Raw genomic sequence first — 24,185 nt, 5'->3', positions numbered from 1 at the left:
GCCTCAGTTCAGACAGTTTACAGTGGATATTAATCATCAAAGTATCTGGGTTCACTGGCTCATGCCCATAATCCCAGCACTTTGTCAAGCAAAGATGGGAAAATAACTTGAGTCCAGGGGTTTGAGACCAGCCTGGGCAACATAGTGAGATGCTGTGTTTACAAAAACTTTAAGTATCAGACAGGCATTGTGGCGGGCCTCTTTCATCACAGCTACTCAGGAGGCCAAGGCATGAGGATCCCTTCAGCACAGGAGTTCGAGGCTTCAGCGAGCTATCGGTGCACCACTGCACGTCAGCCTGGGTGACAGAGTGAGACCATGTTTCAAAATGGAAGAAAAATTATCCACTTGTAGGTTCTCTCTAATTACTTCCCTGACCCACACTCTTCATTTGTCCAAGTGCTGGGGCTGTGTCCTCAAGATTTTTACAACTTCTGGGAAGGACATCCATTGCCCTTGATGACTGTGATGCATGTGCATCCAACACACAGGGGTTTTCTGTTCTTTTTCAATTTCCCTCTCTCTTTCAACAAGTGTTGCTTCTTACTGGAGTGAATTTCTCTACTGTTACATCCTCAAGTCTAGTTTTCACAGTTTCAGAGTTGAAACTGATCTCATGTCAATGTTCCACAAGGACCCAATCCATTCTGTTAGGTCACCGCCAACAGGCCCTATACATGCCAGGGATTAGGCTAAAAGTTTTACACATATTAACTCCTCTATTAGTAAAATCACCCTACAAAGTAAGAATTTCTAATAAAGACAAAAAAGTAAAAAGTAAAGAAAGCAAAAAAATAAAGAGTTTTAAATAATCCTCCTTGTACCTGGGAAACTAAGGTAGGCAGCGTTCAAGTAATAGATCTAAGATGGCACTGCCAGTAAGAGGCAGAATCAGGACAGGAATCCAGGCAGCGTGACCGCTTAATCCTTGCTCCTAATTATGGGACCCTCATGTCTTCAGGAATATGAAGCTCTGACTGTGATAGGGTGAAAAAGAGAAGTCCCCACTGTTTGCCTGTTGATCTCTTGCCGTCTGCATCATGGGAATCTGTTACAAAAGGGGAGGCCGCACCTGGCCTGGCCCCTCTCACCCACTCTCAATCCCCTAGCAGGTGCCCCACACAATGCCTGTGTCCTTTTCCATTGGTTCTGCCATGACAATCAGAGGGACACCGATCCTCCCTTTTTTGTGAGTACTCCATGGTCCATGGCACAGGGGTGGAAAAGAAGGGAGAATATTTACTCAGGAAGTGGCCTCATGTGAGTGATATGGAAATGTCTAGTTGGCATGATAAAGGCACCATTCAGTTGCAGGTCCTGGAGACCCTCCAGCACCAGGCATGAAACTTGCAGTGGCTGCACTCTGGGCCTAGGGGAGTCATGTGGCCTAGGGGAGGAGAACATTCAGGGATTGGGGATGTGGCTCGTTATCAAGGGGCATAGACTTTTCAAAGAATGGACAAGTAATAGCTCAGGTCAGTGACTGTGGCTCAGTTTCCATCTTGTGATGAGTGACAGAGCATGTCCCCACCTGGGGGAATGAGGTGCTAAAACAGCCCCACAGAAACCAGGCCTGCAGTATCACCAGGGAGCCTGCTTTCTGCTTTGGGGAAAGGGGGGAAGGGATTTGTGCGTGTGTTGAGTGTGTGCCCCACGAGGGGAGGGGCTTGCCCAACACTCTGTGTGCTTTGCCCTCAGCAATGACCCAGAGCTGCAGGTGGAATTCTACACTGGGACAAATGAGGACTCAGACATCGCCTTCCATTTCTGAGTGCACTTTGGCCATTGTCTGGTCACTGACAGCCATGCGTGTAGGGCCTGGAAGTGTGAGAGGGAGATGCCACAATGTGCCCTTTTAGGATGGCAAACCATTTGATCTGAGCATCTTGGTGCTGGACAATGAGTACCAAGTGAGTGCCCTAGGAGCTCCCAGTACCCAGCCCTCCATGGGCTCCCAGAGCAGGAGGCAGCTCTCCCTGGCCTGGCCCCAATAGTCCTTCTGGACCCATCTCCCATAACTAGTTTTGCTTTGGGCTTTTCATCAAAACCCTCTGCTTGCACCATGATCCTCAGTTCTTCTCCCAAATCTGACCAGGGTCAATATAGCTCACCTCGCATTTCCCCCAAGGTGGAGAATCTCTCTGTCTTTTCCCGTTGTGGTCATTTCTACTTATGCTGTTATTTAAATTTTCACTTCACTGAATGAATGCAATATTCATAAAAATAAAATTGTTTTAGTCAATCAAAAATTAAGTCTATCTCATTCCTGGACCCAATCTTATTCCTGAGAGCATTACCAGTGCTCTGCTCTCCTTCCACAGGAAATCTTTGCTTATGGAAGCATATAGATCTATAATTTCATTTCTATTTAAGAAAATCCTAGTATACATTGCTCTACACATTACACTTTAGGAACTGAGTTAGTTTGTTGTTAAAAAACTATATCTTGAAGACATCATCTATTACTGGTGCTGCCTCAATTTTTAAAGATTCCATAATGTTGCCTTAGAACAATTACCCAAAATTATTGACCTTGACTCTTTTGATGGGCATTGAGGTTATTTCCAATATTTTGTTCTCACAAATGGTGCTGTAATAAGATTTCTAGTAAATTCTTTTGTCATTATCCACCTCCCTTACTTATGTTGAAAAATAATCAGAAAGAAATGAAATAACTGGTTCAAAAACGTGTGCATTTTAAATTTAACAAATTGACACTTAGAAGGTTACTTGACAGCCTTAGTAATAACGAATATGTCCAAATGTTCTGGCTCTTTCTAATGTGTAGGACAAAAGCCAAAAGATTCACAGTTTATTCAGATTCAAGTGAGGGATCTTTATCTATGCTTAGAAGCTGTTTAAAATGATATCTTATGTTTTGCAACACTTGTCTGATTCTACCTCTCCAACAACACTTGAGTTTTATTCTTGGCCACCACCAGCCCAGATCTAGGTAACTCCAGAGAGAAATTGGGCCATCAGCAGTGAGTGGCAGTCAGAGCTCATAAAATTGAAAGATATGCATTCAATGAATATAGTCTAACGTTAATCCTGTGACCCCTGTACAAGATGCAGGGATTCAAGTTCATGAAACAGAGTCACTAGCCATGGGGATTTTCCAGGCTAGAGGGGTGGCTCAGCAAACATTGACCAGCCTTGCTGGAAGTATGAGAGGAAAAATTAGACATAAAGCAAACAACTGTCTCAAATAGGCACAAAAGTTGATCTGCAAACAGAAGTGTGTGTTTTGAGTTCAGTTACATAACTAGGAGTTTTCTCATGGGATGTTATAAGTGCTAGGAGAGAGTAAAGAGGAGGCTGAAAGCTTGTTTGGTGGCATACTTTCTTTCCAATGCATTTTTCGTTTTGTAGGTAATAATAAATAGCCAACACTGTTGCAGCTTTGTCCATAACTCCCACCATGTTCTGTGAAGTTGGTGCAAGTGTGGAGAGATGTCTCCCTGACCTTAATGTCTGTCTGCAATTGAGGCAGATGATCACACTCCTCATTGTTGAGGAATCCCTCTTTCTATGTGACCGTAGGATTTCCAGAGCCTACTAACAGCATGATCTGTCCTCACTATTTCTGCTACACTTGGTCATTAAAACATCACCAAACTACCAAGGATTTGTTTGGTTCTTGCCTTAAGGGAGAAAGAGAAAGTGGTCATTCCCAAGAAGGCCCAAGGAATTCGAGAGGCATCCAGAAATCAAAGAGGATAATCCTTCGTGTAACTTCAGGAGTGAGCGACAAGGTCCCTGGAATGTCTGAGAAGACATTAGGTACAGCACCCTTCTATGTCACATTGTTGATGTCAGAGACTCTGAAACAAAATCCTTACCCAATCTCAGATGACTCACTACACCGAAATGTTAGGTAGCTGTTTACAGCCACACAGGTGTACCTCAGGGAAGAAATTTTGTAACTTGAGGACAATCTTGTGGAATTTCCTAATTCCTTCCATTGTTCTCAGGATATTTATTGTGTATAAGCATGGTCCTTTGGTCTGTAAAGACTGCCATGCAGGACCTTTAAAAAGAGACACATTTCTGACGTGAAAATTTTAATCCAAACATTAGTTAGAGAACCACAGAGGTCCAAAAATTTCTCTTGAAGAACCTCAATTGTTGATGTTTAATAATAATTGTGAGGTTTTTCTGATGTATGTGGCAGAATCCTTAGATTTCTATTTGTAAACAAATGGTCATGGTTTAAGACCAGAAAATACATAGTTTATTGTTGGGATGAACAGAATTCATACACATGGACACAGTGAGCAGACCTTGCTTTGATGCTGTTTCACTAGGCATTTGCAGCACAGCAAACCTCCCAACACATGTTGGCTTAGAGCAATCATACATTCTGACCTTTCTTAGTTACCTGGACTCATGGGGGTGGTAGATCATGTGGTGAGAGTCATGTTTTCTGAAGCATCTTTTAGGCTGGGATTCCAGAGGATGCTTCACTGATGTCTGACCCAGCACTAGAGCTAGGTAAACACCTGGTGGCTGGCTGGTTATTTTATTCCCTACTTCACCTCCCCATTCATGCCTTGAATTTTCTCAAATCATGAGAGTCTCAGGGTTCTTAGACTTAGTGAATGATGATTGGCTTCCACTAAAGAAAGCCTTTCAAAAGGCTCAGGAAGAAGGTGCAAGGCATCATAGGACCTAGCTTTGAAAGGCAGACAGTGTCAGTACTGTGAAATTACATTGATCAAAGTGAGCTATGCAGACAGCCCAAATCAAAGGGTGGGGATTCCAAAAGCTGTGGTTATTTTGATCTGTTGTCATGAGGGAGCATTTTTGGCAACTATTTCCACTAATTCCTCAGTGGCTTAAATGCTTCCCACATTCCAAAATCACTAATCCTGTAAGGAACCACTGAAGGCAATAGAATTACAGAAACAGGCTCAGATTGAAGTTTAGTGTCTTATCATTTAATCAGGATCTGGTGTCCATGAGGTGACTACAAATTATCAGGTGTACTTTCTCTCAACATATGCACTAAAGGAATATATTATCTGCTCTGTACAAATCAAACATACAAGACTGAAACAGATATAGGAAAATGCAGTGGACACACCTATTTTAGAAGGGCAAAACATAATAAACAGCACCCTGAAAGCAAGATGGGTCACCAATAGCTCTGCTGGAGCTATCCACGAAAATTCAGCCAGGGTTCTCACTCTTGTTACATCTGCTCAAACCAGCATGGCCTTATCTGAAAATACTGTCTTGATATGTGCTTCTTGTGTTTCCATAAGTACTTAAAGGATATATTTTTCATTAAGTTGGACTAAGTGATCTTCCTTGAATTGATATGCAAGACTTACACCCAGTGGAAGAAACTGTGCTAGCACATTAAACATGAATAGAGATTAAAACAAAGAAACAAATAAAAACAAAAAGAACAAAAAAGAAAATAGGCAGCAATCACTCGTCCACATTATTGGACCCTATTTTCATCTTCTCTGAAAATGGTTCTCTGCAACAATTGGCTCCACCATCTATTGTCAGTTTCTTGGAACTCCTACCAAGGTGGCACAATGACAGCCCTTTTCTTGATACAAGAGCTGTGGTCATCTGGTTCATAGCACAAAAGGAGAACCACTTAGGAGAAGATGAAGAGCATATTACCTAAAAACCAAACAATGCAGATTGAAGAGGGTCTCATCAAATAGTCTCTGTCAGCAGGACCCATATCAGGTGTCATTTTGATCATCCTCATCCTGTCTTCTCATGTTCATTGCCACAGCTTGTTAAACAGCAACCTTACTCATAGGTATGCCTCTCTCCTTGCCCTCCTTTAACCTAACATCCAGTTACCTTGAGATGTCAATGCACAGTAAATAACACCTTCATGCCTCTCTTTTTTGTTTCTTTCCAGTATAAGCTGAAATTTTCTCCCCTCTCAGTGGAAAGTCTCAGGTTCTTGTTAGGTACACTCACCTCCTTGTATCATCCCACTCACAGTTTTGTTCACTTCTCTATTTTGATAATGGAGCATAGGCGTCCTCATCAGTATGGAAGTCATTTTTGGGCAATTAGGTAATTCTTGCTCAGAGTGGATTAAGACTATCTTGGAACCCATAACCCATGAATTTTTTTTTTTTTTGAGATGGAGTTTCGCTCTTGTTGCCCAGGCTGGAGTGCAGTGGTGTGATCTCGGGTCACTGCAACCTCCACCTTCCGGTTTCAAGTGATTCTCCTGCCTCAGCCTCCCAAGTAGCTGGGATTAGAGGCACCTGCCACCATGCCCTCCTAATTTTTGTATTTTTAGTAGAGAAGGGGTTTCACTATGTTGGCCAAGTTGGTCTCGAATTACTGACCTCAGGTGATCCACCCGTTTCGGCCTCCCAAAGTGCTGGGATTACAGGCATGAGCCATTGTGCCTAGCCAGAACCCATGAATTTCTGAGCAGAACATGAGTTTAATTTCATATCTGTATGTCTCTGGATGATTCCAATTGTATTTGAATAACCTACAGGGTCCTACATGCTGCCCCTGCTAGACAAACACACAATGACTGCCTTTTCTTAACTGATACTCACCAGCTCAGTTCAGTTAACACAGGCCATTTGTTACACTCGTCTTTATACTACCTACTCTCCTGTGCTCATGGTGGCCAGGAGTGATGTCTCAGATAAAAGATAACTCATAGAGACCAGGAAGCAATGTTCAACAAACAAGTTTTGATTTGCCTCTGGGGACCTACTCAACATCTTTTTCATGCTCCTCAGCCTAAACTCACTAAATACAGCATTCCCACTAAATATAGCATTGCTCAAAACACGGAAGGTTATTCTTGGACTCTAAAGCCTTGCCTTCTGAAAGGTCTGTAGGACTTTTCAGTTTTTGCTGAAAGCCCCCAAAGAATAAATCTGGTCTTTGAAAATGTCCTTGATGCCTAAGTCCACCAAAGCTGCGTGTCCTCTGGGGTGCTGTCCGTGGTGCTGAGCACTGGTGCTTCTATGCCTGTATTTGCAAGTGAGGGGCCAATAAAACAGAATTAGGAGATAAATTTTTTGTTTTGTTTTGTATTTGATAAATCGCAGCTCAAAATATGCGTGATATATGGAGCAGGAATTGAATTTGGATTTTTCAAACCACAATTTCTGCAACGCCCTCTATCACCGCTTTTATTCAGCATAGTATTTGAAGTACCGGCCAGAGAGTTCAGCAAGAGAAAGAAACAAATGGCATCCAAATACAGAAAGAGGCTAAACCTTCCATGTTTAGAGATATGATTCTATATCTAGAAAACCTCACAGTTTTCACCCAAATGATCATTAAGCTGGTAAACAACTTTCGCAAAGTTTCAGGATACAAAATCAATGTGCAAAAATCACTAGAATTCCTATATGCCAAAGACAACGAACCATAGGGCCAAATCAAGAATGCAATTCCATTCACAATTGCCATAAAAAGAATAGAATATCTAGGAATACAGCTAACCAAGAGGTGAAAGATTGTTACAATGAGAATTACAAAACACTGCTTAAAAAAGTAGAGATGACCCAAACAAATGGAAAAACATTCCATGCTCATGGATAGCAAGAATAATTATCATTAAAACAACAACATTGTCCAAAGAAATGTACAGATTCAATGGTATTCCTATTGAACTATCAATAACATTCTTCACAGAATTAGAAAAATCTATTTTAAAATGAATATGGAACTGAGTGGGTTGAACAAAAAAGATATTTCAAAGCAAAAAGAACAAAGCTGGAAGCATCACATTACCCAACTTCAAGTTGCACTACAGGGCCAGAGTAACCTAACAGCATAGTACTTGCACAAAAACAGACACATAGACCAATGGAACAGAAAAGAAAGAAAAGAAGTAAGGTCCCACACCTACAGCCATCTGATCTTCAACAAAGTTGACCAAACGAGCAATGGAAAAAGGACTTCCTTTTCAGGAAATAATTTTTGGATAACTAGCTAGCCAAGTGCAGATGATTGAACCTGAACCACTTTCTTGCATTATATAGAAAAATCAACTCAAGATGGGTTAAAGACTTAAATGTAAAACCCAAAACTATAAAAACCCTGGAAGGCTACCTAGGCAATACCATTCTGAATGTAGAAATAGGCAAAAGATTCATGACAAAGATGCCAAAGGCAATCACAAGAAAAGCAAAAATGGAAAAATGGATCACTTTAAACTAAAGAGCTTCTGCACAGCAACAGAACCTATCAACAGAGTCAACAGACAACCTACAGAATAGGAGAAAATCTTTGCAAATTATGTATCTGACAATTGTCTAATATCTAGCTTCTATAAGGAACTTTAACAACTTTACAAGAAAAGAACAAACAACCCCACAAAAAAGTGGGCAAAGGGCTGGGTGCAGTGGCTCATGCTTGTAATTCCAACACTTTGGGTGGCTAAGGCAGGTGGATTGCTTGAGTCCAGAAGTTCAAGACCAGCTTGGGCAACATGGCAAAACCTTATCTCTATGAAAAATAGAACAATTAGCTGAGTCTTGTCTTGGGCACCTGTAATCTCAGGTCCTCAGGAAGCTGAGCTGTGAGGATCACCTGAGCCCGGGCAGAGGTTGCAGTGAGACAAGATTTCAACACTGCACTTCAGCCTGGGTGTCAGAGTAAAACCCTGTCTCAAAAAAAGTAGACAAAGAACAGGAACAGAGACTTCTTAAAAGAAGAAATACATGTGGCCAACAAGCATAGGAAAAGAAGCTCAACAGCCCTGAACGTTAGAAAAATGCAAATCAAAACCACGATGAGATACCATCTCCCACCAGTCAGAATGGCTAGTATTCAGAAGTCAAAAAATAACAGAAACTGGCAAGCTTGTGAAGAAAAGGGAACACTTACACATTGTTAGTGGCAGTGTAAATTAGTTTAACCATTGTGGCAAGAAATGTGATGGTTGCTCGAATGGCTAAAGTAGAACTACCATTCAACCTAGCTATCCTATCACTGGGTATATACCCAGAAGAATATAAATCATTCTACCATAAAGACATGCGCACGTGAATGTTTATTACAACACTATGCACAATAACAAAGACATGGAATCAACCTCAATGCCCATGAAGGACAAACTGGATGCAGAAAATGTGGTACATACACACCTTAGAATACTATGCAGCCTCAAAAAAGAATGAGATTATGACTTTTGCAGGAACATGGATGGAGTTGGAGGCCATTATCCTTAGTGAACCAGTGTGGAAACAAAAAACAAAATACTGCATGTTCTCACTTAGAAGTGTGAGCTAAGTGATGAGGCCCTTGGATACCAAGAGGGAAACAACACACACCAAGGTCTATTTAAGGGTGGAGGGTAAAAGTTGAGACAGGAGCAGAAAAAATAATATTGGGTACTAGGCTTAGTACCTGGATGGTGAAATAATCTTTACCGCAAACCCCCATGACACGAGTTTCCCTGTGCATGTACCCCTGAACATAAAATAAACGTTTAAAAAACAAAGAAAAAACCAATCTCACATTTCTCCTGGAATCTACAGGAGAAACAGGGTCTCTGAAACTTTGATTCACATGGACATCAAGAGAAAGGAGAGTATTGCTAAAGCCCAGGTGTGGAACAGACAGATGACAACAGCCCTCACCTGGTAGAGCCAAAGGGCTTAGCATGGGGCAGATTCATGCAAGGACGTTCTCTACCTCTCCTCTGATCATCTTGAGGATTAAGGTCAGTGCTGTCCCAGAATCTTCAAAGGCAAAAAGAACAATTTAAAGGCAGAATGTATGATCCGTAGGTGTCTCTTTCCAATAAGTGTGGGGAAGAGGAATGCAGACTATGGAGGTGATAGTCCCTCAGGTGAGGTCTGCACAGATCGCATGCAGTACCAGCTATTCAGGAGACTGAGCTGGGAGGATCACCTGAGCCTAGGAGCCAGAGGTTGCAGTGAGCTGAGATGGTGCCACACCACTCCAGCCTGAGTGTCAGAGTGAGACCTGTCTTAAAACAACAATAAAAAAGGGCGAGCAAAGACAGGAATAGCAACTTTTCAGAAGTAGACATACAGGTGGCCAACAAGTACATAATAAAAGCTCAATGTCACCGAACATTAGAGAAATGCAAATCAAAACCACAATTAGATGCCATCTCACACCAGTGAGAATGGCTCTTCTTAAAAAGTCGAAAAAGAACAGATGCTGGCAAGGGTGTGGAGAAAAAGGAGCACTTACACATTATTGCTGGTGGTGTAAATTAGTTCACCCATTGTGGAAGGCAGTGTGGCGATTCCTCAAAGAACTAACAACAGAACTACCATTAAACCCAGCAATCCCATTACTGGGATTGATGTACACACTATTGCATACACAGAAGAATAGAAATCATTCTGCCTTAAAGATGTATGCATATGAATGTTCATTGCAACACTGTGCACAATAGCAAAGACACGGAATGAACCCAAATGCCGTCAAGGACAGACTGGATACAGATAATGTGATACATATACACAATGGAATACTATGAAGCCCTAAAAAAGAATGAGATCATGTCTTTTGCAGGAACACGGATGGAGCTGGAGGCCATTATTTTTAGCAAACTGATGCAGGAACAGAAAACCAAATACTGCATGTTCTCACTTATAATTGTGAACTAAATGATGAGACTCATGGACACCAATAGAGGAACAACACACACAGAAGCCTACTTGAGGGTGGAGGGTGAAAGGTGGGATAGGAGCAGAAAAAATAACTGTTGGGTACTACACTTAGTACCCAGGTGAAGAAATCATATGTACCACAAACCTCATGACATGACTTTATCTGCATATGTACCACTGAACCTATAATAAAAGTAAAAAAAAGAAAAAAGAAAAAAAAAACAATCTCACCATTCTCCCAGAATCTGCAGGAGAAACAGTATCTCTGAAACTTTGTTTTACATGGACTGCAAGACAAAGCAGAGAATGTAGCTACAGCCCAGGTATGTGACAGACAGATGAGAGTGACCCTCATCTGGCAGATCCAAGGGGCCTAGTATGAGGCAGGTTCATGCAAGAACTATCTCTACTTCTCTCCCCAGATCCTCCTGAGGATCGAGGTCAAAAGGATCTGACCTTTAAAGGCCCTCCCAGAACCTTTAAAGGCGAAGAGAAGAATTACCTTCTAGGTCTATCATCTTTTTCCAAAATTCCCAATTTTTTATTTTTAGTCATTGTACAAATTGAGGAAATGTACATCTTCTGGCTAGATTCTGCATAGTGGAGAAAAGGCTTGAGAGGCACAAAGGCTGGGCTTTACAATCACTACCCCTCTACCCCTCACTCCATCATCCTTACCTAGGCATTTCCCTGGTAACCCAATCCACAGCCTGGTACCTCCCACACTGTCGTTTCTGCTGCATTACAGACACAGACCTGCAAACAGCTATGGTTGTGACAGAGTTTCTTCCTGACACCTGAGTCTTTCTCCTGCTGCACGGAAAGCTTGCTGGGAGGGGCTTGGAATCTGGCATGAAGCCAGAGGGCATCTCTGAGTTGCAGCATTTAAATGATCCCACTCAGAGATTCACACAGAAGACTGGACGCAATTCCGAAGAGTTGCCCGGAAGGAGAGAACAATGTCATCACTACCCGTGAGTTGAAAAGGCACAGCCTTCAATAGTCTCAAGTCACATAAACCAAGAAAGAAACAGGGGAGGTTTTCGGAGTTGAAAATATGAGCATTCCTACTGTGAATGCTTTACTGAGAGTTGTAGGTTTGTGGAATAGAAACCCCGAGGCTGTGGTAGCTGAGATGATTGTGGGTGTGGGCTGCGGACCCTGGACCAGTGTAACCCTCTGTGAGGGTGTAGTGGTGTCTGATGAGAGTGAACTCTGCTGAGATTAAGTGACTTTAGGTGGGAGGTGGATGACCCACCAGGACGGGCAGGTGTGTGAGTGAGTGTAAGGGAGTGAGTGTGCTTTGTCTTCCTGTCTGTGATGTGAGTGTGTGTGTGCACAGCCAGACCAGTGCATGGTCATCTTTATGTGCACAGTGAGCTGGTGTGTGTGATTCAGTGAGTGGCATGGCTCTGTGTGACTGAGTGTGTGTGCTGGGATGTGACTGGGTATTGAAGGGAAAACATGCACGTGGCCTTCTGTGCATATGACGGTTCCTCCCCACACAGCAGCACCTCTGATGAAGCAGCTGTGTGTCTTCAATGTGTGTCAATGTGGATCCCAAGTGGCTTAACTAGTGGGGATCTTGGGGATTGTGAGTTACCGAGGACTCGTTTCAGATCACTTATGAGAGCGAAATGTATCATCAGTAGATGTCTCTTCCCAATAAGAGTGGGGAAGAGGAATGCAGACTATGGGGGCGATGGTTCCTCAGGTGGGGACTGCACAGAGTGACCACTGGCTTTTGCCTCCCAGGCTCAGCTTGCCTGTCCCTAGCCAAGTCTGTTCTTCCCATTGTGGAACAAGAGAGTGTGAAGATAACTGATTTGCCAGGGAAGAATGTTAGAGGCTGTGGTTTCAGAGACGGAATCAAGCAAAATATCCGCTGTAAGCTCTGTCTGAACTGAGACTAAATTTGTTCCTCCACTCGTGAAAGAACAAGCTGTGTCTGAATTCAGACAGAACTTACTGTGGACATTACTTAACAAAGCAGCTGGGTTCACTGGTTCATGACTATAACCCCACCAATTTGGGAGGCAAAGATGGGAGGGTAACTTGAGGCCAGAAGTTTGAGACCAGTCTGGGCATCACAGTGAGACGCTTTCTTTAAAAATCTTTAAATATCTGACTGGCAGAGTGGCAGGGACCTTTCACCCCAGCTACACAAGAGGGGGCAGATGTGTGAGGATCATTGCAGCCCAGGAGTTCGACCTTTCAGTGAGCTGTGATTGCACCACTGCATGTCAGCCTAGGTGACAGAGCAAGACCCTGTCTCAAAAATACAGAAAAATCATCAACGACTTGCAGTCTTCGTAGAAATCAATCATTCCCTCCAGTTACGTCCCTGACCCACAGGCTTCATTTGTGCAAGTCCTGGGGCTGTGTTCTCAGTAATTGTGCCCCTTCTGGGAAGGACATCCATTGCCCTTGATGATTGTGATGCATGTGCATCCCACACAGAGGGGTTTCCTGTTCTTTTATCATTTCCCTCTCTCTTTCAACAACTGTTGTTTCTCACTGGAGTGAATTTTTAAATTCTTTCACTCTCAAGTCTTGTTTTCATTTTCCGAGTTGAAAATAAGGCAGGTCAGTGTTTCAGGAGGGCTCCCCTGTTCTGTTAGGTCACCCCTAACAGACCCTACACATGCCAGGGATTAGGGTAAAAGTTTTACATATATTAACTCCTCTATTACTGAGACCTCCCTACAAAGTAGGAATTCCTGATATTCCTCCTTGTCCTTGGGAAACTGAGACAGGGAGAGGTTAAGTAATAGATCTAAGATTGCACTGCTAGTATACGGCAAAATGAGGACCAGAATCCAGGCATCCGGGCTCTTGAACAATTGCTCTTACCTATGGATCCACCATATCTTCAGGAATATGGGGCCCTGACTGTGGTAGGGTGAAAGGGGAGAGGCCTCAGAGTCTGACCTTTGATCTCTAACCTCCTGCAGCATGGGAATCTGTTACAATAGGGGAGGTTGCACCTTACCCTTTAGCTCTCACTCACTCTCCATACCCTGGCAGGTACCATACACACTGCCTGTTTCCTTGCCTGTTGGTTCCTGCGTGATAATCACAGGGACACCGATCCTCACTTTCGTGTGAGTACTCCATGGTCCAATGGAGGAGTGGAGGAGAGAAGGGAGAGTATTTGCTAAGGGTTTAACCTTATGTGTGAGTGATGTGGAAAAGTCTAGTTGGCATAATGAAGGCCTCTTGCAAGTGCAGGCCCTGGAGACCTTCCAGCAACAGGCATGAGACCTGTAGAAACTGCATGTGGGCCAGCCACGGAACCTAGGGGAGGAGAACACTCAGTGGGTTTGGGTTGTGGCTCTTTATTAAAGGGCGTAGAATTTTCAGGAAATGAACAAGTCATAGGCCCATGTCACTGACTGGCGCTCAGTTTTTGTCTGGGGATGGGGAGCGCAGCATCTCCCTGCCTGGGGGCACGAGGAGCTAAAGCATCCCCACAGGGACCAAGACTGCAGTATCATCAGGGAGACTTTTTGCCCTGGGTAGGGGGGGGAGGGATTTGTGTGTGTGTCGAGCATGTGTCTGCACAATGGGGGGACCTGCCCAACATGCTGTGTGCTTTGATCTCAGCAAGGACCCACAGCTGGAGGTGAATTTCTACACTGGGACGGATGAGGACTCAGATATTGCTTTCCAATTCCGACTGCACTTTGGTCATCCTGCAATCATGAACAGTCATGTGTTTGGCATATGGAGGTATGAGGAGAAATGCTACTATTTACCCTTTGAAGATGGCAAACCATTTGAGCTGTGCATCTATGTGCGTCACAAAGAATACAAGGTGAGTACTTCAGGATCTTCCAGCACCGGAGCTCTGTGGGCAACTAGAACAGGAGGCAGCTTTCATTGACCTGGTGCCACCAGTCCCTTGGGGCCCATCTTCCATAACTACTCCTGTTTCAGGTTTTCATCACAGAGCACCCTCTGCTTGCACTGCCATCCTCAGCTCTTTCCCAAATCTGACCAAGATCAAGGTCGGCTCACCTGCCATTTCCCCCAAAGTGGAGAATCTCCTCTGTCTTTTCCCATAGTGCTCATTTCTACTTATGCCATTTTTAAAATTTTCATTTAGTTGAATATATACTATATACTTAAGGAAAAGGTGATTTTAATCATTCAAAAATTATGTTTCACTTTTGGGCCCAATTCTACTCATAAGAACAGCATTACTAGAGTTCTGCTGTTCTTCAGAAAGAATCTTTTTATTTTTTTATTTTTTTGAGACAGAGTCTCACTTTATCATCCAGGTTGGAGTGCAGTGGCGTGATCACAGCTCATTGCAAACTCCACCGCCCAGATTCAAGCAATTCTCTTGCCTTAGCCTCCCAAGTAGCCAGAATTACAGGTGTGTGCCATCACACCTGGCTAACTTTTGTATTTTTAGTAGAAGCAGAGTTTCACCATGTTGGCCACGCTTGTCTTCAACTCCCGACCTTGCATGATTTGCTCACCTTGGACTCCCAAAATACTGGGATTACAGGGGTAAGCCACCGTGCCCAGCCCTTCAGAGGAAATCTTTTCCTATGGAAGTGTATAGATATGTCTATGATTGCATTTGTTTTTAAGCAAATCCTGGTGTAAGTTGCTCTACACATTACACTTTAGCAACTAAGTTGATTCGTTGTCAAAGAATATATCTTGAAGACATTATCAATCCATGCTGCCGCTTCAGTTTTTAAAGATTGCATAATATTGCATTAAAAAGTTTACCCAAAATTATTGAACTTGACCTTTTTTGGGGCATTAAAGTTGTTTCCAGTATTTTGCTCTCACAAATGATGCTGTATTAAGTTTTATAGTCAATCCTCTTGTCATTACTAATTTCCCAATACTTATACTGGAAGATAATTAGAAAAAAATGAGAAAACCAGCTCAAAAATGTGTAAATTTTAAATTTGAAAAATGAACACTAAGAAGGTGACTTTCTCTATAGCCTCAATATAAGGAATATATCCATACTTTTCGGCTTTCTCTAATGAGTAGGCCAAAAGATTCACATCTTATTCAGATTCAAGTGAGGGATCCTTTCCTATGCTTAAAAGTTGTTGAAGATAATATCCTATGTTATACAAGACCTGTCCTCCTTTAACTCTCTAAGAACCCTGGGTTTCATTCTTTGCTACTAACACCTCAGATGTAGCTACTCCAAAGAGGAACTGTGCCATCAGTAGTGAAAGGCAGTCACAGTTCATGGAACTGAAAAGTACTCATTCAATGAACATGGTCTAGCACTAACCCTGTGGCAGGTCCTGTGCGAGATGCAGGGTCTCAAGTTCCTGAGACACAGTCCCTGGTGATGGGGATCTTCTAGGTTGGAAGGGAGGCCGAGTAAACAGGGACTATGTGACACGGAGTATAACTTCACTAGGGAAATGAGAGAAAACATTAGAAATAAAATGAGCAACTGTCTCAAATAGGCACAAAACGTAGCCTGTAAACAGAAGTGTGTCGGCTAGGTTCACTTGTGTAACTAGGAGTTTTCATGGAGAAGGTTATTTGTAATTGGGCAGAGAGGAGAAAGGGCTGAAAACCTGTTTGGTGGCATACTGTCTTTCTGATGCATTTTTCCTCTTGTAGGTAATGGTAAATGGCCAACACATTTACAACTTTGCCCATCGATTCCCGCCAGCATCTGTGAAGATGCTGCAAGTGCTGAGAGATATCTCCCTGACCAGAGCGCTTATCAGCGATTGAGGGAGATGATCAGACTCCTCATTGTTGAGGAATCCCTCTTTCTACCTGACCATGGGATTCCCAGAGCCTGCTAACAGAATAATCACTCCTCACCCCTTCCCCTACACTTGATCGTTAAAACAGCACCAAACCTCACATGATTGGTTCTTGCTTTAAGAGGGGAAAAGAGGAAGGAGGAAGTGGTCATCCCCAAGAGGGTCCAGGACATTCTATGGGAGGCATCAGGAAATCAAAGGGGATGAACCTTCCTGTGACAAAGGGAGTGAGTGACAAGGTCCCTGGAATGTCTGAGAAGACATTAGAAACAACATTCTTCTATAGTACGTAGTTGATGTCAGACAGTCTGAACCAAAATCCTTACCCAATGTCAGATGACTCACCGCACTGAAATGTTAGGTAGCTGTTTACAGCCACACAGGTATACCTAGTGGCTTTGGGCAGAACCTGTAACTTGAGGGAAATCATGTGGAATTCCTTAATTATTTTCATTGCTCTCAGGATGCTTATTGTGTAGGCACATTGTGAAGTTTTCAATCTAAGTAGTAGGGAAATATTGGAGCCCAGTGTTTTCCTTAAAGAATCTCAATTATTCTTATTTCCAAATATTCAAAGATTTTTCCATTTTATGTGTGCAGAATTCAGGGGTTTCTCTTTGGAAATAAATGGTTATGGTTTTAGATCAGAGAACATGTAGATTATTATTGGAATAGACACAGTCCATGTACTTGGACACAGTGAGCAGACCCTGCTTTGCTGCTGTTCCAGTGACAAATTGCAGCATAGCAAACCTCCCAACACATATTGACTAAAATCAATCATTGATTTTGATCTCTCCCAGCTTTACAGGTTTATTGAACTCATGTGAGTGGTAGGTCATGTGACGGGAGTCACGTTTACAGAGAAATCTTTTAGGCTGTGATTTCAGAGGATGCTTCCCTCCTGTCCAATTCAACACTAGGGCTGGATGAACACCTAGAAACTGGTGGGTTATCTCTTTCACTACCACACCTTTCCATTCCTGCCTTGAATATGTTCAAATCAGGAGAGTCTCATGGTTCTTGGACTTAAAGAATGGTGATTGGCTTTCAGCAAAGAAAGCCTTCCAAAAGCCTCATGGAGACAGTGCACGGCATCATAGGACCTACCTTTGAATGGCAGACAGTGTCACTTCTATGACTTTGCATTGAGCAAGTTGAGTCACACAGAGAGCCCTAATCAAAAGGAGAGGACTCTATAAGCTGTGGTTACTGTGGCTGTAGTCACGAGGAGCCATCTTTGGCAACTAGTTCCACTCAGTCGTAACTGGCTTATATAACTTCCCACATACCAACAACACTAACCCTGTAAGGAATCTCTGAAGACATTACTATAACAGGAAAAGGCTCAGAGTGAAGTGCTGTATCTTATCTAATCAGGATATGGTGTCTATAAGGTGACTACAAATTATCACTTGCAATCTCTCTCAACATATGCACAAAAGGCACATAGTATCTGCTTTATACAAATCAAACAAAAAAGACAAAAAGAGATAGGAAAAGGCAATGAACACACCTATTTTAGAGAGGCAAAATGAAATAGACAGCAGTCACTAATCCATATCACTGGTGAAACCAACCAGACACCTATTTTCATTTTCTCTGGGAATGTTTCTCTGTAGCACTTGTCTTCACCCTCCATTCTCAGCTTCTTGGAGTTCCTACCAAAACGACAGAATGGCAGCCCTTTTCCCACTGTAAGAGCAGTGATTATCTGCTTCATAGCATGTATGGAGAACCACTTAGGAGATGAGAAACAAAATATTATCTAAAAATCAATGAAGGCAGGATGAAGAGAGTCCCACCAAATAGCCTCTTTGTTTGCAAGGACCATCTCAGGTGTCATTTTAATCATTCTCGTTTTCTCTCCCCATGGTCACTGCAACAGTTTCTGCAACTCCACCCTCACTCATGGGTATGCCTCTCTGCTTACCCCTCCTTTAACCTAACATCCAAATACCTTGAGGTGCCAACGCACAGTGAATGGCCCACTTCATGCCTCTCTTCCTTGTTTCTTTTCAACATGGAATGAAATTCCCTCCCCTCTCACTGGAAACTCTTGTGTTCTGATTAGATACACTGTCCTCCTTACACTTTCCCCATTACCGTCTTGATCACTTCTCTATTTTGATAATGAATTATAGGCCCTATCACCAGCATGGAATTCATTTTTTGGGGGAATTATGTAATTGGTGCTCTGAGTGGATGAAAACTATCCTGAAACCACTGGCTTCCTGAGCAGAAAACGACTTGGATTTCACATCGACTTGCCGCTTGCCTGGCAGTCATTTTATTTGAATAACCGGCATAATTTTACATGCCGGCCCTGCTAGGCAAACACACAGTGATTGTCCTTTCTTGAATGATATTCACCAGCTCAGTGCACTTCCTAAAGGTTATTCGTTACATTCATCTTTATTCAGCTGCTACTCTGTGCTCATGGTGGTCAGGAATTACATCTCAGATACAAAGAGATTACAGAGAGTCCAGGGTGAATGCTCAACTAATAATTTTTGAATTGCCTCTGAAAATCTACTCAACATCTTTCCTCCTCCTGCTCAATCAAAATTCATTGTCTTCTCCCAGCAAAAAGGGGATTGCTCAAAAAGCAGAAACTCTTTAATGAACTCTAAAGCTTCCTCATCTCAAAAGTCTTTTGGTCTTTCCAGTTATAACAGAAGCCCCCAAAGAATAAATATACTCTGTGATAATAATGTCCTTGATGCCTAACTCTCTCAGTGTTGCGATTCCTCTGGGATGCCATCCATGATGCTGCTAAACATTGGTATATGTGGGTCTCTATTTGCAAGTGATGGACCAAGAAGATGGAATAAAAAAGAAATTAAAAAAAATTTTCCCCAATTTATTTATTTTTACCATTCTTTAATTTTTCTTTTAAGTTCAAGTGTGCATGTGCAGGTTTGTTATATAGGCAAACCCCTTGTCACAGGTGTTTGTTGTACAGATTATTTCACCACCCAGGTATTGAGCAAAGTACCAATAGTTATTTTTTCTGCTCTTCTCCCTCTTCTCACCCTCCACTCTCAAATAGGCCCCAGTGTTTGTCATTTATTTCTTTGTGTTTATGAGTTCTCATCGTTTAGCTTCCACTTATAAGTGAGAACATGAAGTATTTTTCTTCTGGTCCTGCATTAATTTGCTAATGATAATGGCCTCTGGCTCCATCTATGTTCCCTCAAAAGACATGACCTTGTTCTTTTTTATGGCTGCATAATATTCCATGATGTATATGTAACACATTTTCTGTATTCAATCTGTAATTGATGGACATTTATGTTGATTCCATGTCTTTGGTATTATGGTTTTAATTTGCATTTCCCTGATGATTAGTGATGTTGAACAGTTTTTTCATATGTTTATTGGCAGTTTTTACATATTTTTTGTCTTTGTACTGAAATTTTATTTTATTTTTATTTTTTTTAACTCATTAATTTAGTTTATTTTTTCCCATAAGTTATTGTGATACAGGTTGTATTTGGTTACATGAGTAAGTCCTTTATTTGTGATTTGTGAGATTTTGGTGCACCCATCACTCAAACTGCATCATATTTGTAGTCTTTTATCCCTCATCCCCCTCCCACTCTTCCCCCCAAGTCCCCAAAGCCTGTCATATTATTTTTATGCCTTTGTGTCCTCATAGGTTAGCTCCCACATATCATTGAGAACATATGATGTTTGTTTTCCATTCCTGAGTTTCTTCACTTAAAATAATAGTCTCCAATCTCATCCAGGTTACTGAAATGCTGATAATTCATTTCTTTTTGTGGTTGCATAGTATTCCATTGTGTGTGTATGTATGTATATATACATACATACATACATACACACACAATGGATATATATATATATATATATATGTTTTTTTAATCCATTCTTTGATTGATGGACATTTGTGTTGGCTCCACAATTTTGCTATTGTGAATTGTGCCACTAGAAACGTGCATGTACAAGTATTCTTTTCAAATATCAACTTCTTGTCCTCTGGGTAGATACCCAGTAGTGGGATTGCTGGATCAAATTGTAGTTTTATTTTTAGTTCTTTTAAAAATCTCCACACTGTTTTCCATAGCAGTCATACTAGTTTACATTCCCAACAGCAGTATAGAAGTGTTTCCTGATCACCTCATCCATGCCGAAATCTTTTTTTATTTATTATTTTTTATTATGGCCATTCTTGCAGGAATGAGGTGGTATTGCATTATTGTTTCGATTTGCATTTCCCTAATAATTAGTGATGTGGAGCATGTTTTCATGTGTTTGTTGGCCATTTAGATATCTTCTTTTGAGAATTGAGAGTGGGTGAGAAGGGAAGGACCAGGTGTGGGCTCCCCTCCTGTAACGGATTCCCATGGTGCAAGAGGTTCGAGATCAAAGGGCAAATTCTGAGGACTGCTCCCCCTACACTACCACAGTCAAGGTTTCATATTTTTTAAGAAATAGGGGGCCTGTATGTAAGAGCAAGGGTTCTGGAGCCAAGCTGCCTGGATTCCAGTTCTGATTCTGCCTCTTACTTGCAGTGCAATCTCAGATCCATAACTTGAAGTCTCCCCACCTACGTTTCTCCAGAACAAGGAGGAGTATAAGGAGTTCCTACTTTGTAGGGTTTTCCCAGTAGCAGAGGAGTTAGTATGTGTGAAACCTTTGCCCTAATCCCTGGTATGTACAGGGCCGGTTAGGGGTTACACCACAGAATGGGGACCGTCCTTGTGGGACACTAACCTGCGTTCATTTTCAACTCTGAAGTGCTGAAAACAAGACCTGAGGATGTAAAAACAGAGAAATTCACCCAGTGAGAATGCTTTTATAAAAATGGGGAAATAATAAAAGAACAGAGAACCCTTTTGTATTGAATGAATATGCAAATTACAATTTTTTTTATGTTGTTGTCTGGTTTGCTTTTCTTTTTTTCTTTCTTTTTGTGGATACAGGGCCTTACTCTGTCACCCAGGCTGGAGTGCAGTGGCATGATCAGAGCTCACTGCAGCCTCAAACTTCTGGACTCAAGTGATCTTCTTACCTCAATCTCCTGAGTAGCTACAAATAAAAATGCACACAAACAGGTTTGGCTAGCTTTTAATTTTTTGGTACATACAAGGTCCCACTACTTTATGCAGGCTCGTCTGGAACTCCTGACCCCATACGATCCTCCCACCTCGGCCTCCCAAAGTGCTCGGATTACAGCTATGAGCCACAGTCTCTGGCAAGTTGTTGAGTAGTATCCACTGTAAGCTCTTCCTAAGCTAAAGCTAAACTGGTTATTTCTCTGTTTTGGATGATTCTGTCTCTAAAACCATGTCCCCCAATGTACTTCCCTAGTAAACCAGAATCTGCTCACACTCTTCTCCCAGAATGGGACAGACAGCTTGGGCTGGGAGACACAGACAGACCTGAGGCTGGAGGCAGAAGCTGGTGGTCCCTCTGTGCAGATCCCACCTGAAGAAACAGCCCCAATAGACTGTGTCCCTCTTTCCCACTCCGCTTGGGAAGAGGCACCTCAGGCTTCATGAGTTCTGCTGTCATGAATGCTCAGAGACGAGTCCTTAGTAACTTATGATCCCCAAGATCCCCACTAGTTCTGCCACCAGGGATCCACATTGACACACATGGGAAGATGCACAGCTGCTTCATCAGAGGCACTGCTGTGTGAGGAGGAAGCTTCCCGGGTACTGAAGGCCACATGCATGTTCACAGCTCAACACCCAGTCACATCGCAGCACACACACTCACAGTCACACAGAGCCATGCCAATCACTGAGTCACACAGGCCTGCTCACTGTGCATATAAAGATGCTCATGCACTGGTCCGGCTGTGCTCACACACACACTCACATCACAGTCATGAAGACAAAGCACAATCACCCCCTTACATTCACTCACACGGTCCCCCATCCTGGTGGGCTAATCACGTCCCACCTAAAGTCACATCATCTCAGCAGAGTTTCCTCTCCTCAAACATCATCACATGCCCACTGATCCAGGGTTCACACACCACACCCCACAAGCATCTCAGATACCATTACCCCAGGATCTCTCTTCCACACCCCCACCATTCTCAGTAAATCATTCACAATGGAAATGTTCATATTTTCATCTCATAAAATCTCCGTCTTTCCTTTTTTAGGGTGACCTGAGATTATTGAAGGCTGTGCCTTTTCAACTCATGGGTAACAGTGATATTGTTGTCTCCCTCTGAGTGACTCTTCTGAATGGTGTCCAGTATTCTGTGTGAATCTCTTGGAGTTGAAGCATTTAATTGATCCCTGTCAGCCCTGCCCTTTGGCTTCTTTCCTGATTCCAAGCACCGTCCAGCAAGGTTTCCCTGCAGAGTGAGAAGGGGTAGAGTGTCAGAAACAGACTCAGTCACGACCACACATGTTTGCAACCCTGTGTCTGTGATGCAGCAGAAATGACAGTGAGGGGGGTGCCAGGGGAAGGAAGGGGTCACCAGGGTAATGCACAGATCAGGATGATGGAGTTAGGGTGAGGGGTTGTGAAGACCAGCCTCCATGCCTGTTGTGAAGCCTTTTCTCCACTGTGCAGAATTCACCTGGAACGCATGCATTTTTCTCACTTTTACGATATTTTAAAAATGGGAATTCTCAAGGCAAAACACCCAGCCCTGGAAAAAAATGCTGTCTTTCTCTTCCAGAGGTTCTGGGGGACCATAGACCTTGATCCTCAACAGGACCTGGGGATAGAGGTAGAGAGAGTCTCCGTGTCATCCTGACCCCATCCAGGCCCCTTGCCTTTGCCAGGTGAGGGCCATTCACACTCCATCTCTCACACACCTGGGCTCCATCTACACTCTCTCATTTTTCTGTGGGTGTCCATGTGCAATAAAATCTCAGATACTCAGATTCTGAGAGAAAGGTGAGATTCTAAGTCTAACCCTTGATGTGTGTGCTACTTAGCTCAAAACCTGCATGAAAACAGGGACAGGTGCAGGTGATCAGACTTCAGCTACAACGCAGTCTTCACTTGGGGTGGAGGACTCAGGACCCCTCCTCAAGTTCTCTTTTTGTTATAACAGAAAACATCCTTAAAATCTGTATAGGAATTTACAGAAGAAATGAATTCAAATCCCTCTCCCTCCCTCCTCTCTTTTTATTTTACTCTTCGGTTTTATTGACTGTGAATTTAAACTATTTTTGAAAACTTGATCCAAATTAACAAAAAAATGTATATTTTGATAAATTCATGATTAAACTGGCACTCATGTAGCCACCACAATCGTAGTCGTGGCTTGTTGCTAACACACATGGACTCCTATGTGTGCCTTCCCTACCACGTGACCTTCTTGCCCCTACTGGCAACCATGCTCGTGCCTTTCTTTTTTGCTTTGCTTTAGTTTTATCACTTTGTTTAATTTTGCCTGTAGGTGTTTAACTTGGATTTTTTTTAATTGGGTCATGCATCTTTTCTAAAACATTTCTGTTTTTAGGATTCAGCTATGTTGCCGTGTGGAGCTATAGATCCTTTCTTTTCACTTATCTCCACTCTGGAGTTTTATAAATTGGCCAAGACATACTCAGCAGTTTACTCTTGATAATATTGCGTGACTTCTAGCTTGAGGCTATTGAAACATTGCCTTCTCTGTGAAATTCTCCTGATCTCCTCATGCCGATAATTTCTTATTTCAAGGACAGTGGCCAAAAAGCCAATTGAATCCCTGAAATGTCAAGAAGGTGTCTGCCTTTCTGACTGGTGAATAGAAATAAATTGTCCAAAATAAGCACAGAGAGCTACTGGGAAGACAGGGATCAAGACACTCTGAGGATTAAAGTCTTTA

General features: G+C 42.5%; 2 protein-coding genes and 1 pseudogene across 7 annotated transcripts in view; all 3 read left to right on the top strand.

Annotated features, from left to right (window-relative positions):
- LEUTX (leucine twenty homeobox) overlaps positions 1–24,185 on the top strand; it is a 160,364-nt gene that overhangs the window by 88,885 nt on the left and 47,294 nt on the right. The window lies entirely within an intron of this gene.
- On the top strand, positions 5,133–5,303 carry LOC129465549 (small ribosomal subunit protein uS14-like; annotated as a pseudogene).
- Positions 11,452–16,471, top strand: LGALS14 (galectin 14). Its single transcript, XM_055247725.2, has 4 exons — positions 11,452–11,584; positions 13,638–13,714; positions 14,217–14,427; positions 16,224–16,471. The coding sequence occupies exons 1-4, from the start codon at positions 11,570–11,572 to the stop codon at positions 16,338–16,340; spliced, it is 420 nt and encodes a 139-aa protein (XP_055103700.1). The 5' UTR covers positions 11,452–11,569; the 3' UTR covers positions 16,341–16,471.

Source organism: Symphalangus syndactylus, chromosome 17 (genome assembly GCF_028878055.3).
Source record: "Symphalangus syndactylus isolate Jambi chromosome 17, NHGRI_mSymSyn1-v2.1_pri, whole genome shotgun sequence".
Taxonomy (NCBI): domain Eukaryota; kingdom Metazoa; phylum Chordata; class Mammalia; order Primates; family Hylobatidae; genus Symphalangus; species Symphalangus syndactylus.
This window is presented reverse-complemented; position numbering and strand designations above follow the sequence as displayed.